The sequence below is a fragment of the Oncorhynchus tshawytscha genome, linkage group LG08 (genome assembly GCF_018296145.1).
Source record: "Oncorhynchus tshawytscha isolate Ot180627B linkage group LG08, Otsh_v2.0, whole genome shotgun sequence".
Taxonomy (NCBI): domain Eukaryota; kingdom Metazoa; phylum Chordata; class Actinopteri; order Salmoniformes; family Salmonidae; genus Oncorhynchus; species Oncorhynchus tshawytscha.
This window is the reverse complement of record NC_056436.1, coordinates 12,431,334-12,455,122: the sequence shown is the minus strand read 5'-3', so window position 1 is coordinate 12,455,122 and position 23,789 is coordinate 12,431,334. Positions and strand designations below refer to the sequence as shown.

Below are 23,789 nucleotides of genomic sequence, written 5' to 3'. Positions count from 1 at the left end.
GTGTCAGATGACGGCTGGCCGCTGTCACACCCTTCTGTCCCCGGTCACCGAGGAGTCTGGGGAGGAGGGTACCAGCAGTGAGATCTCCTCTCCTGTCTGTCGCTCCCCTTCTCCCAGCACTCACACACAGGTATCCCCTACTGAGCTCTCTCGCTCTCTCTCTCTCTCTCTCTCTCTCTCGCCCTCTCTCTTAATCTCGCAATCTCTCTCTTCTACTCTCTCTCTCTCCACTTTCCCTGCAGACCATGAGGGATGAAAGGATTCTCCATCCCCTGTCATCCTGTATTAAATGCATTGCATTAGCACTGATTAACACATAGCTACTGGCTACTGTACTTCTCCACAAAGTGCCTGCCCACATACCTTAATGTGTACCGACCTAGGCACCAAGTAACACTATGGTGCCTCTCTGTGAAGGCTTACACATCAACTCCTCTATCTTTGAAGGCTTACACATCAACTCCTCTATCTGTGAAGGCTTACACATCAACTCCTCTATCTGTGAAGGCTTACACATCAACTCCTCTATCTGTGAAGGCTTACACATCAACTCCTCTATCTGTGAAGGCTTACACATCAACTCCTCTATCTGTGTAGGCTTACACATCAACTCCTCTATCTGTGTAGGCTTACACATCAACTCCTCTATCTGTGTAGGCTTACACATCAACTCCTCTATCTGTGTAGGCTTACACATCAACTCCTCTATCTGTGAAGGCTTACACATCAACCCCTCTATCTGTGAAGGCTTACACATCAACTCCTATCTGTGAAGGCTTACACATCAACTCCTATCTGTGAAGGCTTACACATCAACTCCTCTCTCTGTGAAGGCTTACACATCAACTCCTCTCTCTGTGTAGGCTTACACATCAACTCCTCTATCTGTGTAGGCTTACTTTGCTCACTTGTGTTGTCTTCTTTCAGATGGGACGAGACACCCTCCTCAGAGCTCCCGTACAGGAGCTAAATGACCCGATGTTTGAATCTGAGGCTAACCTAGATGACCTTCAACGCTCCTGGCAGACCCTGGAGAATGTGGTACGCAATTCATATATACCTCATTTATGCTGCTACCTACACTACCGTTCAAAAGTTTCTTGGCAATTTCTCGCAAGGAATAGCCTTCATTTCTCATAACAAGAATGGACTGACGAGTTTCAGAAGAAAGACATTTGTGAGCCTGTAATCGAACCCACAAATGCTGATGCTCCAGATATTCAACTAGTCTAAAGAAGGCCAGTTTTATTGATTATTTAATCAGGACAACAGTTTTCAGCTGTGCTAACATAATTGCAAAAGGGTTTTCTAATAATCAATTAGCCTTTTAAGATGATAAACGTGGATTAGCTAACACAACGTGCCATTGGAACACAGGAGTGATGGTTGCTGATAATGGGCCTCTGTACGCCTATGTAGATATTCCATAAATAAATCTGCCATTTCCAGCTACAATAGTCATTTACAACATTATTAACAATGTCTCCACTGTATTTCTGATCAATTTGATATTATTTTAATGGACAATTTTGTTTGCTTTTCTTTGAAAAACAAGGACATTTCTAAGTGACCCCAAAACTTTTGAACGGTAGTATATGTCCTATCCTCACTTGCTTTTATGTTTGACTACTGTGGTGGCATATTTCTGCTTTACCAAATGAGGAGAGTTACAAACTACACACCAGTCAGAGTTATACTTAAACTCCATCTTTAATAATAATAAGCTTTGCAATAGCCATTTTGACTTTCAATGATGCACTATCTCTAATGAACCATTGAAAAGTGACTACAGATCTTTTATAGCCAAGATACACTCCTCTCAACTTACATGATGAACCACAGATCTTAGGAACTGTTCACAAAGAAAGACTTTTTCTTGAGAAAGGGGTATCCCGTAGCCAGATAACATTCGCTATAAATTATCGTTCAGTTTGGTCCCTCAGACGAGGTTCTAATCTCATTCCTGGTACTTCATAGTACAAAAACACCAACTCATCCAATGGCATACAGTATATCAATTATCAACTCTAGATACTCCCATCTCAAGTAGACCCACTCTTGACCCCACTCCTGGACAAGCTCACTGAGGGGAGTGAGCCTCTAGGTCATACACTGTCCCAGGTTAAGTGTCAGATCAGAGAGGACATACAATGTTTCCAGACACTGCCATACACCTCAAAGGAGGGCGTGACTGGCGCACAGACATTGTGGAGACAAGTAATTGGTTCCCCATTAACCACGTCATCCCTTCACATGGTTTAGGAATAGGTAAAGACACATTCACACATGAAGACAATGTTACATTCTAATTATCTATGTTACCCAACTAATTCTGATTCATCCGCCACACTACCTCAACTATTTGGAAACGTTTATAAATCTACTGTGAAGTACAACTATTTTTGACTACTGCTATGTCCTTTCCTGTCCAGATCAGTGAGAAGCAGAGGTCTCTGTATGAGGCGCTGGAGAAGAAGCAGTGCAACCAGGGTTCTCTTCAGTCTATCTCCTCTAAGATGGAGGCCATCGAGGCCAAACTCAACAAGCCACTGGAGGCTGACAGAAGCACAGATAGTCATATGGAAGCCCATCAGGTAAGGGAGTATCAGTATTGCTTGAAACTGAAAACATAACATTTCGCTATGCTCAAGAAACCAATTTCCGCATGACCTCTCGGTATGCTCATGACCCTATGTTTTCCATATTCGTCATCTACAATGTGATATTATGGTTCCTTCCCATCCTAACTAACACTGTTATTCCCTCTACCAGGCCGTGGTGGAGGAGGTTCAGAGGCTGCAGGAGGAGATAGACAAGCTGCAGACCAGCTTCTCAGACAAGCTTGGTTCTGATGCTGTGGACGACACGGCCCACCAGCTGGCCATGCAGTCCACCCTCACTGTCCTGTCTGAGAGGATGGCCACCATACAGATGAAGGCCTCAGGAGAACGACAGCTACTGGAGGTAGTCAAGCTCTGTGTTCTGTGTCTGTAGCAGATAGGGGCACTGACATTGTCTCAGATTTTTATTGATATTTTATTGTGTTACTATTTTTCCTTTAGTTTATTTAGCGAAATTTTGCTTTTCACAGTAAGATTGTGCACTTGACAAACAAAATGTTATTTTATTTTGATTTGATGTTAATTAAGCAGTAGATTTGAAGGTTTGAGTGTCTAAGTTGAGATGGCCATTAAAAGTATGTAAATTGAGGAGTCAAGCTTCGTGAGCATAACAACTAGCTGTGCCTAGCATATTTCATGTGATGTCTTGTCACGTGCTGCCCTGGTCTGTCCAGGAGCGTGTCAGTGACCGTCTAGAGGATCAGCATCAGGAGCGTGTCAGTGACCGTCTAGAGGACCAGCATCAGGACCGTGTCAGTGACCGTCTAGAGGACCAGCATCAGGACCGTGTCAGTGACCGTCTAGAGGACCAGCATCAGGAGCGTGTCAGTGACCGTCTAGAGGACCAGCATCAGGACCGTGTCAGTGACCGTCTAGAGGACCAGCATCAGGAGCGTGTCAGTGACTGTCTAGAGGACCAGCATCAGGACCGTGTCAGTGACCGTCTAGAGGACCAGCATCAGGAGCGTGTCAGTGACCGTCTAGAGGACCAGCATCAGGAGCGTGTCAGTGACCGTCTAGAGGAGGAGCATCAGGACCGTGTCAGTGACCGTCTAGAGGACCAGCATCAGGAGCGTGTCAGTGACCGTCTAGAGGACCAGCATCAGGACCGTGTCAGTGACCGTCTAGAGGAGCAGCATCAGGAGCAGACCTTACGACATTACCTCAACCAAGCCGACCAGATGGACCAATGGCTGCTCAGCACCCGCGAAGCCCTCCGTCCCAGTGCTGAGGAGGAGCAACTCATAGACGGCCAGGTTAGAACAGAGGTCCCCCTACTAGCAGATAAACACACACACGCATGCACTCACACATGCACACACACACACACACACACACACACACACACACACACACACACACACACACACACACACACACACACACACACACATGCACACACACACACACAGGCACGCACGCACACACACACACACACACACACACACACACACACACACACACACACACACACACACACACACACACACACAGGCACGCACACACACACACAGGCACGCACGCACACACACGGACGCAAATATGCACAGACACACACAGAGTCCCTGTGTTTAACAGTTCCTCAGTGATTCACATGAGTTTTCCCCTTTTACCCAGCCGTTCATGTAACTTCCAATGATTAAATCTCACTATAACTCCTGCTTTCTGATTCTGCCTCTCATCACATATGGATCGACCCCGCGGGGTAGGAACCTGGCAGCAGTAAACAAGAGTGTAAGCAGCATTGTTATAGGGCGGGGCTGCCTTCAGGGGGTTCGTTAGGATACTAAGTGGCTGTAACACTAGTCTAGTTATGCAGATTATGCAGATGTCTTTCGTCTCTCTACATGGGGCCTATTCAGTGACAACATAGGGGCCGTGTCAGCAAGGGGGCTGGGCTTATTCGTTAGATTAATCGAATTCCGACTGCAGGGATTGGTTGGTGGCGGAAGTGGGCCAGCCTACTGGAATATCAAAGTAGGGAATCCCAACTGATAGGCAGGGAGGGGGCGGGGGGGGGGGTCACTCCCTTTCTTGAAGAGACCTGTTTAACTTACACTTAGGCCAGGCTATGGGTCTCATCTTAATGGAGGATTAACCCTTCATGTAGGAATCTAGCTACAGTATATTTTCATTGCAAGGACGTATTGTGATCCAGGCCACTTGGGAATCTATACTTGAGCGGGAACATGTATGCTGAACATGGGATTAGTGGTAGTGTGCTGTGTTGTTAGGGAGGCGAGAGTGTTGGTAAGGAGGTGGCCCTACAATGATGAGAGACCTGCTGCTAATGAAGGGGTCTATACAGACCATGGGCCTAAGGGTCCAGTTAACTGGCTTCCTGGTGGGCCTGGTTAACTGTCTGCCTGGTGGGCCCGGTTAACTGTCTGCCTGGTAGGCCTGGTTAACTGGCTGCCTGGTGGGCCTGGTTAACTGTCTGCCTGGTTAACTGTCTGCCTGGTGGGTCTGGTTAACTGGCTTCCTGGTGGGCCTGGTTAACTGTCTGCCTGGTGGGTCTGATTAACTGGCTGCCTGGTGGGCCTGGTTAACTGTCTGCCTGGTGGGCCTGGTTAACTGTATGCCTGGTTAACTGTCTGCCTGGTGGGCCTGGTTAGGTGGGCCTGGTTAACTGTCTGCCTGGTTAACTGTCTGCCTGGTAGGCCTGGTTAACTGGCTGCCTGGTGGGCCTGGTTAACTGTCTGCCTGGTTAACTGTCTGCCTGGTGGGTCTGGTTAACTGGCTTCCTGGTGGGCCTGGTTAACTGTCTGCCTGGTGGGTCTGATTAACTGGCTGCCTGGTGGGCCTGGTTAACTGTCTGCCTGGTGGGCCTGGTTAACTGTCTGCCTGGTGGGCCTGGTTAACTGTAAGCCTGGTTAACTGTCTGCCTGGTGGACCTGGTTAACTGTCTGCCTGGTGGGCCTGGTTAACTGTCTGCCTGGTTAACTGTCTGCCTGGTGGGTCTGGTTAACTGGCTGCCTGGTGGGCCTGGTTGGTTAACTGTCTGCCTGGTGGGCCTGGTTAACTGGCTGCCTGGTGGGTCTGGTTAACTGGCTGCCTGGTGGGCCTGGTTAACTGTCTGCCTGGTGGGCCTGGTTAACTGGCTGCCTAGTGCCTGATTGACTGAAGGATCCACTTGGAAGGCAGCACCATGTTTGAGCTGGCCTCTCTCCTGCTGCTCCAGAACATGCTGCAGGAGATCGAGCAGAAGGTGGTGGCCCTGTCGGAGCTGACCATGCGCAGCGAGAGCCTGCTACTGGAGGGAAGGCAGGAGACACGGATGGACATGAGGGAGGACACAGAGCAGCTGGCCAGGAAGCTGCGGACGCTGAAGGGAAGTCTGCTGGAGCTGCAGAGGATGCTGCAGGACAAACACATCAACATCCAGGTCAGGCTTTTTTCTGGATACCTGTAACTCTCACTAAAGTGCTCTCTGTGAGATGCATGTGATTACGTTTAAGAGTAAACCATGTATTGGTGTCAATGGAGGATTTTAAAAAACAAACTCTAAACACGTACCTTTATTAGGTTAGTTCACATTTCAATCCCTAAAAGGATCTTCACCAGGTCAATATCCTAAGTGCTAACCATCGAATGTCTAATGCCTTCGCCTTGTTTGACAAGCAGGACACTCTAGCATAGGATGCTTTCCAGGAGATGAAAGTGTCACTGAGTAGATGTGATGTCTCTGTGCTGAGCCCCTTCTAGTGTCTTCTTTCTCCTCTGAGCCTTCAGCATGATGCCCGTTTGTCTCCTCCTGGTCTTTACTGTGGCTAATGTTAGCAGGGATGTAATTGGGTGAACTGGATTGCAAACAAATGTGCTTGCATTATCTGTCTTGCTCTCTTGTTTGAGGTTTACAAATCAAAATAACAAGAGTTTGATCTAAATCTACTCAAATAATCTTAACCTAGCTTTGATGTTTGGTCGGTCTTGTCAAAGATATGAATCAAACGAATCCTTACATGAAAAACCATATCTCTTGTCTTTTTGCTCACAACTGTTTCCATAAATAACCCTCTCTCTGCCTGTGTCTGGTTCCATGGCTCTCTGCAGGACCAGGAGGAGAGTGAGTCTGACTCCACTCTGTCTCATGGGCCCATCGTGCAGGACTGCCTGGTCCAGGCCCACACCACACTCTCACAACACCACCAGGACAGCCTCCAGAGACAGAGGGTAGGGAATTCTTTCTCTCTCTCACATACTCACACTATCAATGCCATGTCTGTGTCTGAAAGATCCTGTTTGTTTGTTAGTTTGTTCATTCATTCATTCTATCATTCATTCAAAGAGAAGCAGACTGATCACGTTGGTGTGTTGTTGTTGTTTAGGAGCTGGAGGAGCAGCTAGCTGAACAGAAGAAGCTGTTACAGTCTGTAGCCAGTAGAGGAGAGGAGATCCTGATAAAGCAGGCCTCACCTAGCAGTGTCAGGTATAAACACCTGAGAGAACAGCAACACAATGGTCTGACATGGAGATTCTGTTGACTTTCCAGCACTTTATCTTCCACACTGTGTCATGTTTTTACGTTATGTGATGTTTATATATGTGATATGTGATATATGTTTTTGGTCTGTTGAGGTTTTTTGCTTCATGTTATGTTTTTGGTGTGCAGTATGACGGAGCCCTGCTCTCCAGAGATACTGCTGGAGCGAGAGACCCGGGCTGCCCAGTACCAGATGAGACAGAGGTGGGACAGCCAGAGGAAAGAACTGAGCACCAAGCTCCAGCTCCTACAGAAAACCCTGGAACAAGACCACAAGCAACAGGTACTGACCTCACCGTCCATCAATGCCTACTCCCAGTGGGCAACACTGGTTGAAATGCTGTTCTGGTTTCAACCAGATTTAGCCGCTGAGCTGTAGCAGGTACTTTTATAAATCACTATGAACTCATACCCTCTGAGGTAGTGTGATGTCTGGCGGTGATGTGGCCATACTCTGTTACAGGTTTCCTGCAGAACTGCCGCTGGGACCCTGTTTAAAGCAGAGATCTGTAAAACAGAGGACACATCTTCACTGAAGATGTTATATGAGGGTTTCAGCCAAACGATGGAGGAGATGTCTTGTCAAGTAGGTTAATAACAGCACTATAACATCACTGTTATTGTACTGTATGTTATCCTTGTTTTCTGTTTTTGAATTATGTTTACGTATGGAAATATACAGTTCAGCTATGCACTGTATCTATCAGGAATGGGGACAATTCCATTTCAGCTCGGTAAATCCTTCCTGAATTGACTGAATTGAAATGGGAGTTTCTGTTTACTTCTTGAATTGACTGTATTGAATTGGAATTGACCCCAACACTGGTATCTCTGTCAAAGCCTGGGGCCTCTGAGGGTAAGGTGATCCCCATGGAGCAGCATCTCTACCAGGCTGTGTCAGCGACCTCCTCCTGGCTGGATGATGTAGAGAACACCCTGTTCTCTGGTCCTACGCTGCTGACGGAGAACGCTGAGACACAGCTACAAAACCAGGAGGTAGACCACTGCAACACTTAATATCCTCTTTCACAAAGCACACAACGTCTACTCTCTTAGTATTATGACATCTCAGAATGTGATCATGGTCTTTAGAAACAGCCAGCCGGTCCCTAATCATCCTAGCCCTTTTGAGATGTTCAGATCTGAAGGATCTGTATAGATATAAGCAGTGTAGTGATGGAGCTTCTGTATTGGGCAACGGGGAAGGTTTAGGGAGCAAATAAAGACTCTTTCCAAGTCTTCCTCCATTCCTGTGTTTCACCTGGTGCCAGGGATGTTTGGTGATTCTGTCATCTCTGTTTCTTCCAGGCCTTAGGGAGGGATGTCAGTGAGGTGACTGGGGTGGTGAGCCACAGTCGGGGTCACCTAGGCCAACCTACAGGGCTGTGTGCGGAGGACCAGGTCCTGTTAGAGGACACACTGGACTGTCTGACAGAGAGGCTGCAAACTCTGGACTCTGCCCTGGAGCGACGCTGTGAACACATGAGGACTAGGATGCAGGAACTCACTGCCTACCAGGTATGTTAGAATCATAGTCCATGGTTAGGATACTATATATGTACATGTGGTGTACTTGTCTCTAGTCATTGTACTATTATGCAGGAACTTAGCCACAGACTAACAGGTTAGGTTACTGTACATGTGGTGTACTTGTCCCCTTTTGAGACAGTTTCTGGACTCTGATCAAGCCTATTCTTGGACTAAAAAGCTTGCTTAGTTGAAAGTGGTTTTAAGTCCAGGAATGGCCTTAAGCTGGGTCCAGGAAACTGTCATTAAGTGTTATATTACTATCTTACGTACTGTATCTCTGTATAAGCAATGCATTGAGTTTATCTTGTATTGGTTAATGCAGACGGAGTCACAGCTTGTCCTTGCTGATTTAACCGACACCAAGTGCCAGATCCTTCAGACGTTGGCGGGAGCCACGGACAGACCAGGATCCAAACAGCTTGAGGTGAGACATCAGGGGTCATACGTACTCATGACAAGTCTTACAATGCATTATAACTGCAGGCTTTAATTTCCTCTCTTTAAGTTCTTCCCGCTCTTATTAAAGATAATAAAAATACATTTTATAAGATGCTAACCAGTCTTGGTTTTGTCTGGTAGGTCATAGCTGAGGCTGAGGAGGGTTTGAGAGAGTTTGAGCAGAGGATCACCCAGCTGAAAACAAGGGGAACAGAACTACAGGCAGAACAGATGTCCACCAATGAGATGCTCAAGCTACAGGTATCTGACCTCTCCATACAGACAGTTCACACACACAAAATACACACAGACAGACACACAGACACAAACACAAAATGATTCACCAATGTATTTTTACACACACACTGCATAAACATTCATTAATCATATTATATCTGTATGTCTTTTCCGCCTCCTCCTCCTTCTTCTCCTTCTTCTTCTTCTCCTCATCTACAGGATGCCTATGAGGAGTTGGTGATGACGGTGGGCTCGCGGCGTAGCAGCCTGAACCAGAACATGGCTCTGAAGGGGCAATATGAGAGGGCTCTGCAGGACCTGGCTGACCTGGTGGACACTGCTCAAGACAAGATGGCCGGCGACCAGAGGGTCATCGCCAGCTCTGTGGAGGAAGTTCAGATTCTCCTTGACAAACACAAGGTAGACTTTAACCTTCCATAGAAGTAGATTTACAATTACTTAATACAATTAATAAAATACATCAAAGTATTTTACTATAAGTCAAAAAGCAATTTAAGACTACAGAATTTTAGGATCTCTGTGTGAATAGTGCAAAGTCCCTGAGCGCAGCTCAAACTCAAACTTTGGTCACCATGACCAAAGGCAATGACCGTAACCTCTGCTCCAGGAAATCTGGCTGCCTCGGGGGAGCCTAGTGAATGCCATCTTCATTGCAGTATTGCTCAAGAGTGTTTTTCTCTCTCTCCAGGAGTTCTTCCAGAGTCTGGAGTCCCACATGATCCTGACGGAGACGTTCTTCAGGAAGATCAGTGGCCTGGTGGTTCCCAGAGAGAAGCAGGCTCTGGAGGAGATACTGACCCTGGCCCAGGGAGTCCTCAAACAGGCCCACAGGAGAGGGGTGGCGCTGGAGTACATACTGGAGGTAGGAGAGTTGTTGTTGTAGTAGTAGTAGTAGTACTAAACTCAGCAAGAAAAGAAACGTCCTCTCAATGTCAACTGCTTTTATATTCAGCAAACTTAACGTGTAAATATTTGTATGAAAGTAACAAGATTCAACAACTGAGACATAACCTGAACAAGTTCCACAGACATGTGACTAACATTAATGGAATAATTTGTCCTTGAACAAAGAGGTGGTCAAAATCAAAAGTAACAGTCAGTATCTGGTGTGGCCACCAGCTGCATTAAGTACTGCAGTGCATCTCCTCATCATGGGTCTTGCTGTGAGATGTTACCCCACTCTTCCACCAAGGCAAATGCAAGTTCCCAGACATTTCTGGGGGGGATTGGCCCTAGCCCTCACCCTCCGATCCAACAGGTCTCAGACGTGCTCAATGGGATTGAGATCCAGGCTCTTCGCTGGCCATGGCAGAACACTGACATTCCTGTCTTGCAGGAAATCACGCACAGAACAAGCAGTATGGCTGGTGGCATTATCATGCTGGAGGGTCATGTCAGGATGAGCCTGCAGGACAGGTACCACATGAGGGAGGAGGATGTCTTCCCTGTAACACACAGCATTGATATTGCCTGCAATGACAACAAGCTCAGTCCGATGATGCTGTGACACACTGCCCCAGACCATGACGGATCCTCCACCTCCAAATCAATCCCGCTCCAGAGTACAGGCCTCGGTGTAACGCTCATTCCTTCAACGATAACCCTTGGTGAGACAAAACCGCGACTCGTCAGTGAAGAGCACTTTTTGTCTGGTCCAGCGACGGTGGGTTTGTGCCCATAGGCGACGTTGTTGCCGTTGATGTCTGATGCCTGCCTTACAATAGGCCTACAAGCCCTCAGTCCCGTCTCTCTTAGCCTATTGCGGACAGTCTGAGCACTGACTGAGGGATTGTGCATTCCTGGTGTAAATTGGGCAGTTGTTGTTGCCATCCTGTACCTGTCCCGCGGGCGTGATTTTTGGATGTATCGATCCTGTGCAGGTGTTGTTACACGTGGTCTGCCACTGCGAGGATGATCAGCTCTCCGTCCTGTCTCCCTCTAGTGCTGTCTTAGGCGTCTCACCATACTGACATTGCAATTTATTGACCTGGCCACATCTGCAGTCCTTATCCCTCTTTGCAGCATGCCTAAGTCACGTTTACGCAGATGAGCAGTGACCCTGGGCATCTTTCTTTTGGTGTTTTTCAGAGTCAGTAGAAAGGCCTCTTTAGTGTCCTACGTTTTCATAACTGTGACCTTAATTGCCTACCATCTGTAAGCTGTTCCACAGGTGCATGTTCATTAATTGTTTATGGTTCATTAAACAAGCAGGGGAAACACTGTTTAAACCCTTTACAATGAAGATCTGTGAAGTTATTTGGATTTTTACGAATTATTTTTGAAAGACATGGTCCTAAAAAAGGGACTACTGTAGTAGTAGTAGTAGTGTTGTACTATATGTACTGTAGTAGTAGTAGTAGTACTATATGTACTGTACTAGTACTATATGTACTGTACCAGTACTATATGTACTGTAGTATTAGTATATGTGTTGTAGTAGTAGTTCTATATGTACTGTAGCAGTAGTATATGTGTTGTAGTAGTAGTACTATATGTACTGTAGTAGTAGTATATGTCATACTTAAATCGGTGGAATACCTTTTTCACACTACTGTGTTGGCCTGGTTTCTTATTTTTTATTTTTTTTTCACCTTTATTTAACCAGGTAGGCAAGTTGAGAACAAGTTCTCATTTACAATTGTGACCTGGGAATCTGCCAGAGTTGCTGTAACCATGCTGGAAAGGACAATGTGAAAAGACAATATCCAGGCCAGCACAGTACGGTTCTGTATATGTGTAACCCAAGTATAACGGAATTGCCTCTATACGTGTGTTTTCAGACTTGGAGCCGTCTGGTGCCGGACTACCAGGCTCTGTGTATGCAGTTGGAGGCAGTGGAGGGTAGCATCCCCACAGTGGGCCTGGTGGAGGAGACAGAGGAGAGCCTCACTGAGAGGAGTTCACTCTATCAGGTATAGTAGATCACAATCACCATGTTATGCAGTTATTACAGAAAGCCATTGGCGCTTTCATATACTGTGTGTAACATTTGAGCTGACAATTTACAGTTGCGTCATCATCTTAATCAAGATTTTCCTAATAAATACCAGAAAGAATACTGTACAATAAAGTGATAACATACTTTATTTAATTCATGTCCCCCATCTTGGTTTACCTCCTTCTCTCCATAGAGTCTGAAGGGCAGAATGATGGAGCACCAGCACAAGCTGAGCCAGGTGCTGGAGGAGGGGAAGAGGCTGCAGCTATCTGTGTGCTGTCCTGGCCTGGACACAAAGCTCACAGTGCTAGGGGAACACTGGCTCAGCAACACTACCAAGGTCAACAAGGAGCTGCAGAGACTAGAGGCCATCCTCAAACATTGGACCAGGTTAGGGCTGAACCCCAAGGGATATTGTTTAGGGTGTGCTGTGTACTGGATGTGATGTAGACATGGGTTCAAATAGTATTTGTTTTCCTTCTAATACTTTAGCTACTACTTGAACCCAGGTCTGCACTGTATGTACTGTGAATATGTTGGGGGGGTTGAATATCACCCACTAAGCCTGTTTGTCTCCATGTGATGCCCAGGTATCAGAAGGAGTCATCAGAGTTGATTGGCTGGCTGCAGTCTGCTCTAGAACGTCTGGACTTCTGGAACAATCAGGCAGTCGTAGTTCCACAGGAGATGGAGACCCGCAGGGACCATCTCTCTACCTTCCTGGTGAGTCAACATATCAAAAGAGTGGGTGATACCTTAGAGGAAGTGGATATTCGACTGGCAGATCTGGATCAAATGGTTAACGTTAGAGGTGAAGAGTAGGGTTAGGGTTAGAGGGGTTAGAGTAAGGGTTAAGTTTAGGCATAAGGGGTTTGAGAACCATCACCCGGAACCAGCTGTATACACAGCCTGATATTCAATGTGAAACTGACCGTTATACTATTCTCTGTTTACAGGACTTCTGTAAAGAGGTGGAGTCGCGTTCATCTCTGAAGAATTCTGTGCTGACTGAGGGCAACCAGCTTCTGAGGCTGAAGAGGGTTGGAACTGCAGCCCTGCGGTCTGACCTGGCCCGCATAGACTCAGAGTGGACCCAACTACTCACACTCATCCCAGGGGTGCAGGAGAAGCTACACCAGGTACTAACACAGGCTTATCTGCACACACACACACACACACACACACACGTGCAGTCGACCAAGCTCCTCACACGCATCCACACATGTTGCTGACAGGTGTATAAAATCGAGCACACAGCCATGCAATCTTCATAGACAAACATTGGGAGTAGAATGGCATTATTGAAGAGCTCAGTGACTTTCAACTTGGCACCATCATAGGATGCCACTTTTCGAACTAGTCAGTTCATCAAATTTCTGCCCTGCTAGAGCTGCCCCAGTCAACTGTAAGTGCTGTTATTGTGAAGTGGATACATCTAGGAGCAAAAACAGCTCCGCCGCGAAATGGTAGGCCACACAAGCTCACAGAACTGTCCAGGGCTGAAGTGTGTAGCGTGTAAAAATCATCCGTCCTCGGTTGCGACACTCACTACCAAGTTCCAAACAGCCTCTGGAACCAACGTCAGCACAATAACTATACATCGGGAGCTTCAGGAAGTGGGTTTCCATGGCCGAGCCTAAAATCGCCATTCACAATGCCAAGCGTTGGCTGGAGTAGTGTAAAGCTCGCCGCCATTGGACTCTGGAGCAGTGGAAACGCGTTCTCTGGAGTGATGAATCGCGTTTCACCATCTGGCAGTCCGACGGATGAATCTGGGTTTGGCGGATGCCGGGTGAATGCTACCTGTCCCAATGTATAGTGCCAACTGTAAAGTTTGGTGGAGGAGGAATAGTGGTCTGGGGCTGTTTTTCATGGTTCGGGCTTGGCCCCTTAGTTACAGTGAAGGGAAATCTTAATGCTACAGCATACAATTACATTTTAAACTATTTTAAACTTTGTGGCAAAAGTTTGGGGAAGACCCTTTCCTGTTTCAGCATGACAATGCCCCCGTGCAGAAACAAGGTCCATACAGAAATGGTTTGTCGAGATTGGTGTGGAAGAACTTGGCTGGCCTGACCTCAACCCCATCAAACACCTTTGAGATGGATTGGAACACCGACTGTGAGACAGGCCTAATCGCCCAACATCAGCGCTGACCTCACTAATGCTCTTGTGGCTGAATGGAAGCAAGTCCCGGCAGCAATGTTCCAACATCTAGTGGATAGCCTTCCCAGAACAGTGGAGGCTGTCAAAGCAGCAATGGGGGACCAAATCCATATTAATGCCCATGATTTTGGAATGAGATGTTTGATGAGGAGTTGTGTTTATTAGCCCGTTTCTTTTCCTCAGTTACAAATGGAGAAGTTGGCCTCTACGCATGCCATCTCTGAGCTGGTCAACTGGATATCTCTGATGGAGAATGTGATTGGAGAGGACGAAGAGAACCTGAAAGGAGCAGTGGGGTCGACTGTCATCCAGGACTATCTACAGAAATACAAGGTAAGGAACAGAAAACTCACAGCTAGCACATTTGGTTCCTTGGAAGTTGTGGAAACATACCGTTTTGGTTTCTCTTTGGTTCTGAGAATGAAGCCATAAGTTTCCTTAATGGTAAAACAGAACGTTTTTTAAACATTCTGACAATGGAAGTGATAATTTTGCCTGTTCTAGGAGCGTACATTTTTAGGTTGCAGTGAGGTTCTGAGAACATTTTTACTATGGTTCCCTGAAAGTTTTCCTAGGGGGGTTTATTAATGTTCTGAGAACGGAAATTCTAGGTTATTTGAAGGTAAATAAGTTGTATTCTGAGAACATTCTCTAAATGTTGTGAATGTTTTTGAACAACTTGTTAAGGTTAATTGGAGGTTTTTGAAGAACTTCCTTAAAACTTTCCCTGAATGTTTCAATGAGACTTTTAATAACACTGCTAGCTTAGTTTGGGTTAACAGTTTTGAACGCCAAGCACACATGGAAATGAATTTGCTTCTGCATTAATCATTAATTAAGCAAACACATTTCTTTTTTTTATTGTGCCACAGTGTCAGTGAGATTCAACCCTGGAATTAGTCCCCTGCACCACCAAGATTGCGCTATTATACCATGTTTTTTTTACTCATACAAAACTGTTCATTTTAGTCTATTCGAACAGACCCCATTTCAGAGGAAACAACACTCATTAAGATCAGGTGTCGCCAATTAGTGGTCACGGCCAACACACCTGAACACACTTAACAAGATAGAGGCTAGAGAGAGTTTTGTTGAGGCTGAAAATAAAATGTATGTTTTTAAATAACATTCTTAGAATGTTATTTGAACGTTACTAATGTTTTCTTGAGGTTTTTATGGAAAGTTTTCTGAAAACATGACTTCAAGTAGAACCGTGAGGAAACCTGCAGAAAACTTACTGAAATTCCCGCTGAAGAACATTGTTTCTTAATGTTCTCTGAACGTTCTGAGAACATTAACTTAAATAGAACCATGTGGAAATCTGTAGGGAACGTTATGCTGAAGTACTAAAATTCCCACAGAAGAACGCTGTTTCTTAACATTCTTGGAACTATTTGAGAATATTCCCAATGTCAAACCATATTGGAGAACGTTCCTAGAACATTCCCAAAAAATGTATTAAATGTAACCATGATTTGCTAAGAAAATTACATTTTTTTTGTCAAGTTCCTTAAATGTGTTGAGAATGTTCCAAAGCTAAGCAACTATCATACATTCATCATCATTCATCAATTCATCATCATTCATTTCTCTCTTTATACTCACTCTAATAGATGAAGCAGGATACAAATGTCTGTTGGACAATAAAGTAATCTTCTTCTTTTCCCTGGTCTCTCTCTCTCTCCTTCCCCAGGGCTTCAGAGTTGATGTGCGCTGTAAGCAGCTGACGGTGTATTTTGTGAACCAGTCTGTGCTCCAGATCAGTGATCAGGATGTGGAGAGCAGGCGCAGCGACCAGACAGACTTTGCCGAGAAGCTGGGAGTAATGAACCGGCGCTGGCAGTTACTACAGGGACTCATCACGGAGAGGGTGAGAGAGAGAATAAACCACTTTCAACCTCAACTTAAAATTTCTACTTTCAACTTTATTTGTTAGAGAGGGAAATTAGTTGTGCAACAAGATCACACATAAGAGCATAAACATACATGTAACCTGATGAATTATGGGTATTCCAGTGCATGGTTAAACTTAAACCCCTGGCTATTACACCACAATCATATAAAAAAACAATCTCATATTAAAGCATATTTTTACGTATGACATCTCATTCACTGTGTGGCTCTTTGAATTATGTCAATGTAGAATTAATCTGCTTTCATTGTATTATATAATTGATGATGTAAGCTTGGTACCCAGAACTAAATCTCTTGTGCGCTCTGAGCAGCTAGAGACAGACAAAGCCTTGTGATCAAACAAAGCCTGTTATGTGTTTCAGGGATTATTTCATTGTCTCAGTACATTATGTGACTCTGTGCTGTGTTGCGTGGTCAGGTCCAGTTCCTGGAGACTCTGCTGGAGGCCTGGTTGAACTATGAGAACAACATACAGGGCCTGAAGACCTGGCTGCTCACTCAGGAGGGGAGGCTGAAGAGGAAACCCAGGATAGAGGACCTAACCTCCGTACAGAACGCTCTCAATGACTGCCAGGTAGGAACATTCGCTGCACTTTGTATTGATTTATTAGATAAATCTTATCTTGTTTTTGCTCATTTACAGTATATTATGTCTTTGGGTTTCAATTTGGATGTGCATTTTTAAAAATTAAGAATCTTGATCTTTGTCATGTTGATTGTAACCGCTCTCTGCTCCCTGATAGTAGTTTAACTACTAAATAAGTAGTTGCTCTGCTCTCTCTTTCCACTGCTTCTGCAGGAGATGGAGGAGAAGGTGAAGGAGAAGGAGGGTGAGGTGGAGCGGGTGGAGGAGCAGGCCTGTGCCCTCATCCAGAACAAAACCGACGAGGCCTGCGCTGTCGTCATGGAGACGCTCCAAGCTGTCAATCACACCTGGGCTAACCTGGACCACCTGGTAGGCGGAGCTATTTTATGGAGTGTAAATAATGTATTATTGGTCTGTGAGTTGTATGAGAGGTGTGATAATCACAGATGTAGCCCACTAAGTACCCCATACTCACCTATAACCACACACTCAGCTACTGCCCCATTATAACTACCTTTCACTCACTATGATGATCCCCTGTTGCAGAAGAACACTAAACACAACTGCAAAATGTATTAAGCTCCGTGGACTACTTTTTAAGTGTAACCCCCTATTGTTCTACTTTTTAAGTGTAACCCTTATTGTTCTACTTTTTAAGTGTAACCCCTATTGTTCTACTTTTTAAGTGTAACCCCTATTGTTCTACTCCGTCTCTGCTCCACGCCAGATCGGCCAGCTGAAGATCAGCCTCGTGTCAGTGCTGGACCAGTGGAGTCTGTACAAGTTGTCCTCAGAGGAGATGAATGGCTACCTGATGGAGGGGAGGTACTCTGTGTCCCGTTTCCGCCTCCTCACCGGCTCCCTGGAGGCTGTACATCTACAGGTGGAGAGTCTCCAGGTAATACCTGTATGAACAGGCTTTTTCAAATGTATTTTTGTCTACCCTGTAGCCTGACACTTCTACATCTTTGAGGGGGAGTGGAGGAGTGCACACTTCGGGAGAAATTTGGGCTAATGTGTTTGTGACTTGTGTTGTGTAGAGCCTACAGGAGGAACTGGAGAAGCAGGAGGGCAGTCTGAGGAAGTTTGGCTCTGTGACACACCAGCTGCTGAATGAGTGCCACCCGTCTGTGTCCAACTCCCTCAACAATACCCTGAAGGACGTCAACGCTAGGTTTGTTTGTTTATTTGAATCACTTTAAGACCACAGTGGGGGCATATCTTCCAGCAGTCCATGAGTGGGTGAGAACCGTGACTTTTAAGTCTTCAGGTCTCAGGCAAGGTCATGTGATCATCGTTCCAAACCACCTGTGTTGTGCTCAGGTGGAGCAATCTCATCCATGATCAGTTGATCCAACAACAATAAGATTTTATTGATCCATTGATCCAAGATGTGGATCATCAATGTATGTTGTGTCCAGGTGGAGCAGTCTCCTGGAAGAGATCTCAGAGCGTCTGAAGAGCAGCAAAGCCCTGCTACAGCTGTGGCAGCACTACAAGGAGCTGTATGGAAAGAGTAGCTCCAGTGTCCAGCTACAAGAGGAGCAGGCTGACCGACTCCTGGAGACCGCCTGCACCAAGGACATCACAGACGAGGAGGTCTCCACCTGGATCCAAGACTGCAGCGTGAGTAGGAATGGTGTTGGAATGACCGTTTTACACACGCACAGGACTCAGCACGGAGCTATATACTGTCAACTCCTATTAAGGCCTTTTTGCTTATATGGCCCACTGTGAAAATAATTGTTGGAACACTTGAATCAGATGCACGTTTCAGGGTTTAATGTGCTAAGCTTTCGGTCAACAATGATCCTTGTCAGAAAACTAAATGACATTTGGTCATATTGCTTTGTGATAATAGATGTGTTCTGTTTTGGTGTATGGTGGTGTTTCTCCAGGAGTTGCTTCGTGCCCAGGCTCCAGTGAAGGCATCTCTACAGGTTATTCAGGAGCTAGGAGATCAGCTGAAGCAACAGGTGGACACCTCCACAGCATCCGCCGTCCAGTCAGACCACCTCTCTCTGACCCAGCGCCTGGCCACTGTGGAGCAGGCCCTCAGCAGACAGCTCACTACACTACAGGTACAGGGGGACTATAGGACTTGATTCACCTGATATATTTTACCAGTTGCTTACTCTATGATCCCAAAGACCTTGAGACATTAGTGTCTCATGCTACTGAGATCTTCTAAAGAATGTACTTTTCAGTTGCTTCATTGGCCATTGGTTCATGCCTTTTGACCAGGGATCCCTTGAACAATGTGTGTATGTCTTAATGGGATATAATAAAGGATAATTGAATAAATACATCTCTTGTTTTCCTGCAGACGGGAGTCCAGGACTATGAGACCTTCAGTGAGCAGCTGGGTTCCTTAAGTCGCTGGATGGTGGAGGGAGAAGAGGCTCTGAAGATCCAGGATCCCAACAGTTCTTCTGACCTGTCCATCATACAGGACCGAATGGAGGAACTCAAGGTAAGTCACTGTGATCTACAGTATCTAGCCACAATACTTTATATGACTGACTTCTCAATTCATTTCCTTGTTTCCTTTTCTCATCTTCACTGATTGGAAAATATTTGACAGGTGAAAACAATATGGTGGAAACTCATTAGGCTAGCCTTTACATGGTCCGTTCTTTCAAATCAGAGCAATGAAGGAGAGGAAACAAGAAGAGGATGGATTGTTATTGACAAAGAGGCAGTATCTCAAGGAAGTGTTGATGTTACTGAGAGACTGCTGTTCTGTGCTGTTCCCCCTACAGAGACAGATCTTGAGATTCAGTAGCATGGCTCATGACCTGGGGCGTCTCAACGAGCTGGGCTACAGGCTTCCTCTCAACGACATTGAGATCAAACGCATGCAGAACCTTAACCGTAGCTGGTCTGCAGCCAACGCCCAAACCACTGAGAGGTTCAGGTAAGTTCATGAAAAACTTTGATCACATGAAATAACTTCAAAAACTTTTTTCAAAGAGATTAAGATTGGCTCAGTAAATAATTTGATGACATTGGGCAGGTATTTTGACTGTATCCTAGAATTTTGTCTCCAATTGACATCAATTAATAATTTAATCAAAAGTCCGAATTGCTCCCCATATTTCAACTCTGAATCGGGCCCTGAGTTATTTCAATGACTTGGTTTTGGGGTCTTATATTTTTGGTTGTTGGTCTCTCCTCAGCAAACTGCAGTCATTCCTGCTGCAGCAGCAGACGTTCCTGGAGAAGTGTGAGACGTGGATGGAGTTCCTGGTACAGACAGAGGGGAAGCTGGCCGTGGAGATCTCTGGGAACTACCAGAGTCTGATGGAGCAGCAGAGAGCGCACAAAGTAGGTGGAGGATGTCCTGCTGGAAACATAACCCAGTAGTGAACCCAGGGGGGAATTATGACGTCATCCCAGATTACAACTAGTTCTGAACCAGTTCTGGTTGTGATCTGGTTGTAGCCCTTTCCTGCAGTCAAATTACCAAAACTCCCTCTAGTGGCCCCATGGGTGGAATGTTATTCATATTTTTCATAATTTTAAAATTAATTTAAAAAAATGTCAACACTGATAATCCTGTGTTTCTATGTCAAACGGTTTTGTTATATTTCACTCTTCTGTGCTGCATATAAAGTACAGTTTTGGAATGCAAACTCAAAATGTAATACATTTCAACTCTATATCTGACATAGTACTTGATGTCTTCTTTTGTTAAAGCCCATAACCATGTGTTTGAGGTGTATACTTTTGTTTCAATGTAGATTTGTTAAGACTATGTGACCCTGATTTTTGCCCACTGAAGTTAAAGGTATAATTACATAATTTCAACCAGTTTTGCGTGCTGGGATTTGGGACATCTGGATTCCATAGAGTTATCATGACTGCTATAATGCAATAATTACTGTTATGTCACTTCCCAAGATGCTCTTACTCTGATCTGAAATCTGAATGTGTTTTCTCCACAGCTATTTCAGGCTGAGATGTTCAGCCGTCAGCAGATCCTCCACTCTATAATCAGTGATGGCCAGAGGATGCTGGCGCAGGGACAGGTGGATGACAGGTACAGTACACTGCCTCATTGTGTAAAGTGTGTTGATACACATATCATGACACTCATATGATGCACTTAAAAAAAACTTGACTTAACTTGACGTGTACTTGGCTCTTATCATTCACAAAGCTGTAGATGAGTGCCTTGGTATAAACTCAATCATTATTGTCTGCTTTGTATGAGTCCTCTACAGCAGGTTCCAGGGTTCATAATCAAACCTTGATGATGAGTGGATTATTTGAATCAGCTGTGTTGTGCTAGGGCAAAGAACAAAACCTGCACCCAGAGGGGGCCCAGGACCTAGTTTGGGAAAACCTGGTGTACAGTATATCCATCTAATTCAGTTCTTATCTTGCCTGTAAATGTCCTCTCTCTCCTGCAGGGATGAATTCAACCGGAAGTTGTTGCTGTTGAGTAACCAGTGGCAGGGCGTTGTGCGTCGCGCCCAGCAAAGGCAGGGTATCATCGACAGCCTGATCCGCCAGTGGCAACGTTACAGGGATATGTCAGAGAAGCTGAGGAAATGGCTAGTGGAGATCTCACACCCCGCCGAGGCCCTACTGGCTGGGGCGCCCGTACCCCTGCAGCAGGCCAGATCCATGATGGATGCAGTTCAGGTATTTTAGGCTCAACTAACTCTGATGACCTCTTGACCCTAGCTAGCTACCTTCTTCTTGGTGATATAAAACGTGTCACTATTTATACCAAATCTCACTCTCTCTGACGACTGTGTCGAATGGGACTACCTTTTTTCACCCTGCACAAATATGACTTTGGAGATGGAGAGATATTTAATGGATAACAGTATAGTACTTACCCTCAAATGGCAATATCTTCACCCTTTCAGCTGTAGCGGGGAACAAGGCAAGGCTGACACCTATCCACTGTATTGTTTGCTACCACGTTAGAGCCATTGATAAGGGTTAGAGTTAGGATCAGGGTTATGCTCTAACTATCCTGATATATTCCTATGTCTCTGTTATCCCAGCTGAAGGATAAGGTTCTGTAGGGGCAGCAGGGCAGCTACATCCTAACAGTGGAGTGTTAGGGCAGTGGTATTCAAAGTCAGTAAATGTAATGAATTGAAGGTTATTTGTCCATGTAAAATTTAAATGTGTTTTAAGGTTGTGTCATTAGATACCGTTGAAAACATTTAAATATCACTGAATTATGGTCAGGGTTACGTTCTAACTGTCCAGCCTCTGTGTTCCTCCAGCTGAAAGAGAAGGTCCTACAGCGACAGCAGGGCTCTTACATCCTGACAGTCGAAGCTGGGAAGCAGCTGCTCCTATCTGCAGACAGCAGGGCAGAGGTGTCTCTGCAGGGAGAGCTCACAGACATCCAGGAACGCTGGAGACACGCCACCATCTGCCTGGAGGAACAGAGGCGTGAGCTGGACAAGCTGGACAAGGTACACTGCACCAAACTGTACCTTTAAACACACCTTTAGCTGTACCTTTAAACAACCTTTTCCTGGTTGCTAAAATTCTAATCGTATCAGTTTATGTGACAAAACAAGCAATATATAGTGTAGAGAGTTATTGTAAAACTCTGTGAAATATATTTTAAGTAACCAAAAATATTGTATTTTCAGCTGTTTGAAGCTAGTGTGCAAAACCGCACATAGAACTTTAAACACACCGTTAGCTGTTCCTTTAAACACACCTTTAGCTGTTCCTTTAAACACACCGTTAGCTGTTCCTTTAAACACACCTTTAGCTGTTCCTTTAAACACACCGTTAGCTATTCCTTTAAACACACCTTTAGCTGTTCCTTTAAACACACCGTTAGCTGTTCCTTTAAATACACCTTTAGCTGTTCCTTTAAACACACCTTTAGCTGTTCCTTTAAACACACATTTAGCTGTTCCTTTAAACACACATTTAGCTGTTCCTTTAAACACACCTTTAGCTGTTCCTTTAAACACACATTTAGCTGTTCCTTTAAACACACATTTAGCTGTTCCTTTAAACACACCGTTAGCTGGTCCTTTAAACACACCGTTAGCTGTTCCTTTAAACACACCGTTAGTTGTTCCTTTAAACACACCGTTAGTTGTTCCTTTAAACACACCTTTAGCTGTGCCTTTTGAACACACCTTTAGCTGTTCCTTTAAACACACCTTTAGCTGTTCCTTTAACCTCTCTGGGATAAAAAGCCAGTGAAAATGCAGAGCGCCAAATTCAAATAAATTACTCTAAAAATCAAACTTTCATGAAATCACACATGCAAGATAGCAAATTAAAGCTACACTTGTTGTGAATCCAGCCAACATGTCAGATCTCAAAAAGGCTTTTTGGCGAAAGCAAACGATGCTATTATCTGAGGATAGCACCATAGTAAACAATCCTGCAGGCACGACACAAAACGCAGAAATAAAAATATAATTCATGCCTTACCTATGATGAGCTTCTTTTGTTGGCACTCCAATATGTCCCATAAACATCACAAATGGTCCTTTTGTTCGATTAATTCCGTCGATATATATCCAAAATGTCCATTTATATGGCGCGTTTGATCCAGAAAAACACTGGTTCCAACTTACGCAACATGACTACAAAATATCTCAAAAGTTACCTGTAAAACTTTGCCAAAACATTTAAAACTTTTGTAATACAACTTTAGGTATTTTTTAACGTAAATAATCGATAAAATTGAAGACGGGATGATCTCTGTTCAATACAGGAAGATAACAAACTGTAGCATGCTTTCTGGTCATGCGCCTCTATCTAAAAGTACACTTCAAGTGACCCTCGTTTAAGATTGCCGTACTTCTTCATTACACAAAGGAATAACCTCAACCAATTTCTAAAGACTGTTGA

The 23,789-nt window shown here is 45.0% G+C and overlaps 1 protein-coding gene across 5 annotated transcripts in view; it reads left to right on the top strand.

Moving 5' to 3' along the window:
- LOC112255798 (nesprin-1) overlaps positions 1-23,789 on the top strand; it is a 171,557-nt gene that overhangs the window by 115,872 nt on the left and 31,896 nt on the right. For 3 of the 5 annotated variants that reach the window (XM_042325231.1, XM_042325230.1, XM_042325234.1), the window contains exons 95-128: positions 8-130; positions 928-1,041; positions 2,433-2,594; positions 2,773-2,964; positions 3,296-3,877; positions 5,803-6,006; positions 6,675-6,794; positions 6,950-7,050; positions 7,234-7,387; positions 7,568-7,690; positions 7,945-8,100; positions 8,413-8,622; positions 8,957-9,058; positions 9,214-9,333; positions 9,529-9,729; positions 10,019-10,192; positions 12,111-12,242; positions 12,462-12,658; positions 12,859-12,991; positions 13,225-13,407; positions 14,618-14,767; positions 16,128-16,304; positions 16,767-16,922; positions 17,148-17,303; positions 17,662-17,832; positions 17,975-18,108; positions 18,356-18,560; positions 18,833-19,015; positions 19,261-19,407; positions 19,697-19,851; positions 20,114-20,261; positions 20,882-20,976; positions 21,350-21,584; positions 22,184-22,378. In XM_042325231.1, coding sequence (XP_042181165.1) covers positions 8-130; positions 928-1,041; positions 2,433-2,594; positions 2,773-2,964; positions 3,296-3,877; positions 5,803-6,006; positions 6,675-6,794; positions 6,950-7,050; positions 7,234-7,387; positions 7,568-7,690; positions 7,945-8,100; positions 8,413-8,622; positions 8,957-9,058; positions 9,214-9,333; positions 9,529-9,729; positions 10,019-10,192; positions 12,111-12,242; positions 12,462-12,658; positions 12,859-12,991; positions 13,225-13,407; positions 14,618-14,767; positions 16,128-16,304; positions 16,767-16,922; positions 17,148-17,303; positions 17,662-17,832; positions 17,975-18,108; positions 18,356-18,560; positions 18,833-19,015; positions 19,261-19,407; positions 19,697-19,851; positions 20,114-20,261; positions 20,882-20,976; positions 21,350-21,584; positions 22,184-22,378 — 5,790 coding nt within the window. The remainder of the gene's footprint in view (positions 1-7; positions 131-927; positions 1,042-2,432; positions 2,595-2,772; positions 2,965-3,295; positions 3,878-5,802; positions 6,007-6,674; positions 6,795-6,949; positions 7,051-7,233; positions 7,388-7,567; positions 7,691-7,944; positions 8,101-8,412; positions 8,623-8,956; positions 9,059-9,213; positions 9,334-9,528; positions 9,730-10,018; positions 10,193-12,110; positions 12,243-12,461; positions 12,659-12,858; positions 12,992-13,224; positions 13,408-14,617; positions 14,768-16,127; positions 16,305-16,766; positions 16,923-17,147; positions 17,304-17,661; positions 17,833-17,974; positions 18,109-18,355; positions 18,561-18,832; positions 19,016-19,260; positions 19,408-19,696; positions 19,852-20,113; positions 20,262-20,881; positions 20,977-21,349; positions 21,585-22,183; positions 22,379-23,789) is intronic. The other 2 variants (XM_042325232.1, XM_042325233.1) reach the window with 2 other exon arrangements.